Raw genomic sequence first — 9,268 nt, forward strand, 5'->3', positions numbered from 1 at the left:
TATGTTGGTTATATGCCTTCCCGGCGTATGAACTAGCTGCTTATGATTATCTTTGAGCATAAAACGGGTCGCATGCTACGCTCTAGCAACGGGGATATTAATAACGTTGGCTTCTGGTTCCTGACAGTAGGCGTGTACACGGGCCGAGAATCGCTCACGCAAGCGAGCGAATCCCTCCACTTGAATACAAGGAGTAGGTAGTCAGAGTAGGGGCATGGGCATTCTGACTATCCATCCACACGCAACCACCATTATCTCGTGTTGCACATCAGTTATAACAGAGCTTCCCCGCATCCACTATCTATCCGTTCGCCCCAAAAACCAAGACCCTGAAGCAAACGCTCCCCCCAACACACACATATCCCCATCCGCCACGTTCACCCCCTCTCCTTCCTCCCGGGTCGTCCTTCGCTACATCCGCAAAGGAGATGGGCCGACGCACCTCCGTGCACCCCGCGTTGGGCAGCGTAGACGTGTTCCACGAGATCTTCATCCGGCTGGACAGCTGCGGCGACCTGGTGAGGGTGTTGGCAGTGTCGCCGGCGTGGTGCGCCGCTGCCAACATGCCTGACTTCCTCAAATCCTTCAGAAAAAGGTTGGCCCCTCCTCTTTTAGGCTATGTGGTGGAGTTAGAATAGCTCTGTTCGAACTACTCTATATACTTATCGGAGCCTAGCATCGGCCACGCCCTTGAGGAAGCTTCCATGCGCGTAGGAGCAGCTTTTGTTGACCCGGAAAGTACTCTTCTTGTTTTGGATACTTGTGATTCCCGCATTTTCGGTAGAGAGCAGTCACCGGCTCCTGGCTATCTAGAGCTCAAGCCCGCCGCGGACGGGGTTGAGTTGGGAGCAATTGTTCCTTTTGAGCATCCGTTTGAGCCTGCCAATAAGAACACGTGGGGCCACTTCTCTATCGTGAACAGGGAGTTCTCCTTCTTCCTGGTCTGCCCGGCACCCAGGGTGAAGTTGGACTGCGGCGCGATCTGCACGGAGATGGACGAACCCGTGCATTACCACGTAAGTCTTTGATTGAGTTTGCGTCTGTCAACATATAAGTATCCATCGCATTCATTTAATAAAAAATCGTACCATACCTTTTTTCAAGCAGGTCAACGAATTCGTCGATGGGGCATGGGAGCTTGCAGTTTCTGAAGCCATGGAGGGGGGGGGGGGGGGGGGGGGGTGAGACAACGTTCTTCCTCCGACACCCATACTCTATTATACATCAGGACATGTTGTATATGATGTATGAGATGGGGAAGGTTGTTTCCTACGACCTGAACACGAGAACATTCACAGCCGTTGCTCTGCCTCCGGACTTCACCTCCAACCGATCCATGGGAGGGACGGACTACCAAGTCACCACCTCCACCACTGGCATCATATGCATGGCGCAGGTGCAGGGCACCTGTCTCTATGTCTGGGACATGGAAGCATCAGGAAGATGGATTCGCAAGGCAACACTTTCTGTTCCAGATTTTTTTGGCCACAATGAGGATTCGCCGCCATGGGCGCGTGTTGCCTCTGGATCATTTCCATTGTGGAGTGCTTTGTTTTATTCAGTCAGGATACTTGCAGCCACCGGCGACGCGCAACACATTGTCTGAGGATTGGGTTCACCGGGCACGTCTTCTGAATCAACACCAGAACCATGCATGCAGAGCGGTTGTTGCAAGACACCAGGAGCACCTATGTATGCAAGGTGGCGTCTGTAACCGTGACATGGCCGCCAAAGATACCTGTCAACTTTGTTCCTGCCTATATCAATTAGATTGTGTTGTGCTATTCAGGCATTGCTAGTGGCGAACTGTAATTTCACTTCGACTTGAGTTTTTTATTACCCGCATTACTGTGTGAACAAGAACGGTGACTAAGTTGTAATTGCTTAACGTCGTTTCCACTGCCAAGACAACACTCATTTTTTAGCATTCTTTATATTGCGTTTGCGAACGGATAAATGCGAACGAGGATTCGTCTAATCGAACATGCAAGTGTCACGTCAAAAATGTTTTTTTTCTCATAACGACACATGACATTGAAGTGACACCTCATTTTTCATTGCATAATTTTTCACCCTTGTGTAAAACGGGCCTTTATTGAAGTGGACTATCCACCTTTCCCTACCCCCTAAACGCTATACCCACCGTGATAGTGCAAAGCCCCTTATAGTGTCGCCGATCGCTGCATCGCTCACCTTCTTTGACTACTGGGCGCCCAACACTTGACGTGCAAGTCACCCCCTCGTCACCCCCCTCAACCGGGCAAGAGCGTCATGGAGGGATTTAGTTCGCATGCGAGGTCCTTCAGAAATAAAACCAGGGTGGTCCCTCGTCGGTACTGACTGGGGTGTGTGGAAACGTTTATCGCTCACTGTTACCCCGTGCAAAAATGTACCTTGAGATTACGAAAGTATTCGTCCATCAGTGCGCCCCTTTGCCTATTGTTTCCTCGAAAAGGACTGCAAGGGCACCACGACATCCTTGGATTAACTCCACCATGGACAGAATTCGAGGATCGGTTTCGTCGAAAATACCGCCGGGTCGTGGTGTGACATGTAAAAAATGGATTTCAAAAACTACATGTCGTTAGCACAAAAAAATCGGTTTTTGCCGCCGTTTTCGTAGGTTCATGCAAAAAGAACATCTTTTTAAAGTCCTTCCTTGTAAAAAGTGTTCAATATTTTCTTTCCGGTCTCACGCAGTAGCTGGGCGAATTCTTAGGTTAAAAAAAGGATGGGCGAATCCTGTCAGAGTGAAGGACGCACGTACGCCAGGGGGCAAAAAGCATTGAACGCCTTAAGCAAGCGCAGCGCACGCGGGGTCCCCTTCACTGTTGCTGGCTCGCTGGCGAACGTAAGCAATGTAACCTCTCAGAATAATATAAGAAGCGGGACGCGCGGGCGAAACAACGCTCTCTCCACTACCTCTTTGCCTGCCGTTCGCGCACAGTCCCCTTTCCTCGCTTCTGAGCCAGTGTTAAAGGCCGTAATGGCTGGCTGCTCTTCGATGGAAGCTGTCCTTGGAGACCTGGAGCTGCTGCGGGAGATATTCATGCGAGTTGACGGTGCGGCGGACTTGGTTCGAGCGGCCGCTGTATCCCCGACGTGGTGTGCCACGGCGAAGCTGCCAGGCTTCCTCCTGGCCTTCCGGGAAAGGTTCGCCCCTCCCCTCATAGGGTATGCGGTGGAGTTCGATCATATCCTGTGGAATTTTTCGTGCTACTTTGCTTTCCCTGGTATCGGGCATGGCCTCGCGCAAGCTTCGCAGACTGTGGCAGCACTTCATGGACCCCGAGCGGAGCATCATTGCTCTGGTCTCCGGCGACTCCGGGCTAATGGCGAAGGAGCAACTGCCAAACCCTAGCTACATGGTGATACACCCAGTGGGGGCGTCGGGCCGATGGGCGCGGCCCTGCCTCTGTCCCCTACGGTGGCCGCGGCGACGCCCAACACCTGGGGGCACTTCGCGAAGGCGGGGGGCGAGCACGGTTTCTTCATGCGGGATCCGGCAGCCGACTTCGAGTTGACGCCGCAAGGCGTTTCAATGCATGACCACTTGGACGTTCATTACCACGTAAGCACGCACATCCTTAGTCGTATTGCATGCTAAGCGCTAAACATCACTAGCTGCAACGTCTGCTGTATCCGTTTGTAATTCATGGCACACTTTTTGGGCTTGAGCAGGTGAACGTGTTCACTGAAGGCGGGTGGCACCACGCCATATCGGGAGCCATGCACGGTGGCAACGACGTGCGTTTCCTCCAGCGACCGTATGCCGTGGTGGTGAATGCCGTCATGTACATGGTGTACGTGGTCGGCAGGGTTGTGGCGTACAACGCCAACGAGCACACGTTCGGCCACGTCCGGCGAGCTGTGCATCTCTCAGATCCAAGGCATTCGCGTGCGTGTATGGGACCGTGAACCAGCGGGTGGGTGGGTGGAGAGGTACTCCGTGTCGATTCCTGATATGTTTGGTGTCCCAAGCACGAATGTTATGTGGATCAGAGTGGCGCCGGAAGGGGGGATCGACTTCCCAATATGGGACACCCAGTTCTTCTGTATCAACCTGGTGGCTGTTGACGAGGGTGCTCGTCGTCTCTTCATGAGTTTCGGCTTCGACACCCAGGTGTACTGCATCGACATGGAGGCGGGTCGGGTGCTCGACCTCTTCGACTCAACCCAGCACGCTTTCATGAGCAACATAGTCCCCGTGACAGTCGCATGGCTGCCCCGTTTCCCCGCTCATGTTTGAAGAATGGTCATCCTAGTAGTGGTTGGATGCATGGCTTCTATCCCGCGCTGTGATTGCGCCATTTATTTCCTATGTAATGTTGTACCAGTAGGTTAGTTGCAGTACCAGGACGACTCCGTCCGGATCAGATTCGGATCAAAGTCTGATCCATGTATCTTTTTATGATGTTTTACATAACTAGTAATTGATGTTATCCGAATTTAACGGCAGACTTAACGGATCAGTTTTATCTCACATGGAAGTTTTTTTTCTCATCCCCTCCCATGGTTTTTCAATCTGAGTCTACATATCTTTATTCCGTACCATCAAAGAACAACAAGCTCACAGCCTTCTGATAAATAAACGACAAAACGATCTTTATCAAAAAACGGTGCACACTGGTTCAAGAGCTTAAAAAAATGAGGGAACGGCATCATGCCTACCACACAAGCCGGTTTGATTATATGAGCGAAAACAATCCCTAAACACGACCTTCTGAATGCAGTATATACCTATGTCCACACGATTTCTTTTCCGGAATAGTGATGCCGCTTCATCCTGCCATCTTGTATGCCCAGAAACAACAAGTAATTAATTGAAGTGAAACCGCCCCGGTTCAACACAATTGAAACGTAGATTGTTGGCGATTGCATAGCCATCAATTGAAACAGACAAAGGTTTGTAAAACCAAATGATAGTTTCGTAGGGGGGCTAGATCATCAGACAAACACAAAAACCTCCCTAATTTCCATTCTTAATGTGGGTCGTTTCTAAGAAAAAAAACACCGGAAAACGGAAATGGAAGAAGGTCTTTTACCAGTTCATTCGGTTCGATATGTGGGTCTTGAGCAGTAAAAAAATACGGAGAGTAATACAAGCGCTAATGTGGTTTTGGAAAACAGTGTTCACCTATATGAGAAAAACTCTATAGTCACCGGTTTAGGGTTTACCGATTCGTCCGCGGGTACGTTTCAGTTTTTTCAATCTATAAATACATTGGGTAGAGGGTATCCGGGTTCATTGTCACTGATCCACCTCGACCATGGGCCCAGTGAAGGTGGTGACTTTGATACTTATTTTGATAAAGACCATTTTCACATACAAATTGTAACGAAACCACAGTCGTTATTTTTTGTGAGATACACAAAAAGATGAACACGGCCGAAATTGCCAGCCCTGCCATTTTGTATGCCAAGAAACAACAATTAATTAATTGAAGTGAAACCGCCCCGTTTCAACACAAATGAAACGTAGATTGTTGGCGATTGCCTAGCCATCAATTGAAACAGACAAAGGTTTGTAAAACCAAATGATAGTTTCGTAGGGGGGCTAGATCATCGGACAAACACAAAAACCTCCCTGATTTCCATTCTTAATGTGGGTCGTTTCTAAGAAAAAAAACACCGGAAAACGAAAATGGAAGAAGGTTTTTTACCGGTTCATTCGGTTCATTCGGTTCATTATGTGGGTCTTGAGCACTAAAAAAATACGGAGAGTAATACAAGCGCTAATGTGGTTTTGAAAAACAGTGTTCACCTATATGAGAAAAACTCTATAGTCGCCGGTTTAGGGTTTACCAATTCGTCCGCCGGTACGTTTCGGTTTTTTTGATCTATAAATACATTGGGTAGAGGGTGTTGGGGTTCATTGTCACCGATCCACCTCGACCGCGGGCCCGGTGAAGGCGGTGTCTTTGATACTTATTTTGATAAAGACCATTTTCACATACAAAATGTAACGAAACCACAGTCGTTATTTTTTATGAGGTACACAAAAAGATGAACACGGCCGAAATTGCCAACCGGAGACAAAAAATCTGACCGATAACTAGATGACCGACATCAGCGAAGTTCAGCACAAGGGTGATGCGCGTGTGGCAGCACTCCCGAGAAGGGAAAGAGGCCCCCAAGTGTTCTCCTGTGCCATCATAGAAATACGGCGGTTTCTCTCCCTGGCCAAAGAAGAGGAAGTCGAGTATAGGCTGAAATTGCGACTAGAGGGAAGGGAAGCCATGCCCGACGCCGATGGAGGCACCGGCCGTCACCGGACTTGCGAGCTCCGTTACATGGCGGGGGATGCATGGCTAAGAGCATCTCCAGCCATTGAGCCCCCGAGGAGGCATTTTTTCGCCTCCCGGGGGGCTGCCGACGGAAATTTAGGCCTGGGGGTGATAAACTTTTCAGCCGTGTCCACCCCCAAGCCGTGCTCATGCCGCGCCCGGGCGGACCGACCTCGCCGCCGAGCTCGAGCAGAGCAGCATGAGTCCTGAGCTCCACCGGCGCCGTCCTCGACCGGTGCTTCTGCCGCCTGCTGGTGCAGCGCGCCGCTGCCACCTCCGGCTCCACCGCCACCGCCTCGCCACCAAGCTTGTCCTGCAGTTCTTGGTGCAGCTCCACTGCTTTGGCCCCATCCCCGGCTTCCACAAACCCGGCCATGAGGAGGTTGTAGACATGGGGATCCGGCCCGACGAACCCGGAGGCGGGCATCACATCCTTGAGCGCGACGGCGTCGGCGAGGCGGCCGTGATCCGCGACGAGGCACCTGACGACGACCCGGTAGGCGGTCGGGGAGGGGGGCACGGGCGATGAGGCGGAGGGGGAGGAGCGCGGCATCAGGGAGGCGGTAGGTGGCGAGGGCAGAGAGGTAGAGCGCGTGGGTGGCGGCGGTGGGCGGGACGACGACCTGGAGGGCGAAGCGGTGGAGCGCGAAGAAGTCGTTGAGGCGGCGCGCGTGGAGGAGCGCGGCGAGGACGGTGACGCAGGTGAAGGAGGAGGGGCGGCAGTTGGAGTGGAGCGCGTGGTGGGTGAGCACCGCGGCTTCGTCGAGGTCGGGGCCTGGGCGGTAGGGGAGAGGAGGGCGAGCGAGGGGAGTGGGAAGAGAGGAGAGAGGTTGTGTGAGGCCGACGGTGGGCCAAGCGCAAGAAAAAGGCATCGCCGGCATGCCCAGCTGCTCCCCTTGGGGATGGGTTTGGGGTGAGACTGCCGGCATCAATTTTCTCTAAATCCGGCGAAAATTGAAGCTTCGGAGCGCGAGTGAGAGCATATTTTACTGCCGGCGCTGAAAAAATGACCGTGGGGGCGTCTTGGGGTGCCCTGGCTGTGGTTATCTTCCGTCTGACGGTTGGTTGATTTGTCTCACCAATCTTTGTTTGGTTTCTTTGTTTCGAACTAGTTTGACTGTGCTTCAAGTTGACGTCCAGATCCTCGTGTTGTTGTTGATCCAGTTCTATCCGCTGTTTAGTAAAAAAATGTGGGTGAAAATGGATGGCAGAATGGTCACCACTGCCTGCACGTGCTGCGTGTTTTTGTTGATTTTCTTTGATCTCCTCTCTGCCGTGTATGCGTCGTCAGAGAACAGATATGTTTCATGCAAAGATAGTGCAGCCAAAACGCCATAGCGCGCAGAACCAAGATCTTCCTCTCCTCGATGAACGATCCGTCCGCAGATCAATGGTCCAAACGGGTCATGAATTTCCAATGGTAAGCGTCAGAAACACATCCGTGTGTGATTGATAGGCAGACAGTATCCCATTCGAGCATTCCTATCAGTACTGACCTCTGTATGTGCTGTTCAGCCACCGATGCGTGAGTCCGCGTGCCCCGTTTTCATGGGGCGTAATTAATGCTATCGTGTGTCCTGGGTGCACGCCATCGGACTGTGGCCGCCCAGCCTTAAAATCAAAGACGTTATACGTGCATGTTTCTACCACAGCAGTGTCGGTTTGTGGAGCGTTTAAAAACAAAGACGTGCATGTTCATATAAGGGGGTCCGCTGGTCCTGCCAAAAGCACAGAAAAACACCATTCGGCGTTGCTGTAGTGTGCGAGACAACAACCAAAAACACCCACACCATGGACACCGTGCCCTCCCCGATGTTGTTTTCGTCCGACCCAAACAGCCGTCCGTTGATGTCTCACCGCGTGATTGAGCGCACCCCCGCCATGGTGGAAGAAGAGAGACGTCTCCGAGCGACGGCGCTGGTGATCACCGGCCCATGCGTCGAACCGGCAGAGGTGAAGGAAGCCATCCTCGCCGAGTTCGACGACATCCCGAGAGCGGCAGTTGACGTCTCCATCATCTCGTGTAGCTCCCACCTCGTCCGTTTCACGGATGAGAGGTGGCGCGATCGAGTTGCGTCTGTGAGTGTGTTCCACGACGACCGGGCCACACCATTCCGCGTCCAGGAATGGACACCTGACTTCGACGCCGAGTGCGTGTCCTCCTGGAGCGAGTCCCTAAGCAGGCGTGGTCGCTTGAGACGGTGAAGAAGCTCCTACCCATGTGCAGGATCGTCTCCATCGAGCTTGATACGTACATGGAAAGGGAAGTAGCCTTCTACGTACTGCACGCAGAGGTTGATCACCCGGACATCATTCCTCGCGTTTCGCGCCTCGACCTCGCGGATGGTTGTGCCCTGGATGAAGAGCTTGCTGTCATCAATCTGCCGCCAGGCTTTGTGGAGGTGGAGCAGCTCCACAGCCTGGTTTACAGGTGTGGTCTTCTTCGAAGGCGGCACGTGCTCATCCATGTGGACGGGGTGCAGGAGATACCCCCGGCTCCCGAAGCACTGTCTGCTCGGCGCCGTTTGGGGAGACGTGGGCATCGCCCCCTGGTCAGTGAAGCAGTGCCGTCTACATCTCCATGGGTCCCTGGGTATGTTGACGGGACGGGCATCCACTCGTCAATGCTCGGGCTGCAACAACTTTACACCCTGTATTATGTTTCCGGGGAGGGGGCGCAATGGTGCCTTGCATGGCCCCCCTAATGGACGGCAGTCCGGCGGCTTACTCGCTGTCGCCCCGTCATCTCTAGACGTGCCCCACGTTTGTTCTGACCGTCTTGCTGTGTTGATGCTTTCCCTCACCGAGCCGCGATGCATCATTGTATCTTTAGTGTTAGCATTTATTAATGTTTCTTTCCTTTTTTTTTGAAAAACCCCACCCATATATTAATTAATTGACACAAATGTTCGTACAATCATTCGTTACAGCTCTTGCCACGCAGGGCAGAACATTATTAATAAGAATACCATCAGACCTAT

The 9,268-nt window shown here is 52.3% G+C and overlaps 1 protein-coding gene across 1 annotated transcript; it reads left to right on the forward strand.

The window, feature by feature from the left end:
• On the forward strand, positions 1–1,185 carry LOC147983563 (uncharacterized). Its single transcript, XM_087540773.1, has 3 exons — positions 1–595; positions 923–1,016; positions 1,108–1,185. The coding sequence occupies exons 1-3, from the start codon at positions 429–431 to the stop codon at positions 1,183–1,185; spliced, it is 339 nt and encodes a 112-aa protein (XP_087396899.1). The 5' UTR covers positions 1–428.
• The last annotated feature ends 8,083 nt before the right edge of the window (positions 1,186–9,268 follow it).

The sequence above is a fragment of the Triticum urartu genome, chromosome 2A, assembly GCF_056163025.1.
Source record: "Triticum urartu cultivar PI428250 chromosome 2A, HENAU_Tu73, whole genome shotgun sequence".
In the NCBI taxonomy this organism is placed as follows: domain Eukaryota; kingdom Viridiplantae; phylum Streptophyta; class Magnoliopsida; order Poales; family Poaceae; genus Triticum; species Triticum urartu.

Coding starts and splice junctions, on each gene's coding strand:
- LOC147983563 (XM_087540773.1), top strand. CDS start 429: ATGGGCCGACGCACCTCCGTGCACCCCGCGTTGGGCAGCGTAGACGTG. Junction 596..922: donor CTCAAATCCTTCAGAAAAAG/GTTGGCCCCTCC, acceptor TATCGTGAACAG/GGAGTTCTCCTTCTTCCTGG. Junction 1,017..1,107: donor ACGAACCCGTGCATTACCAC/GTAAGTCTTTGA, acceptor TTTTTCAAGCAG/GTCAACGAATTCGTCGATGG.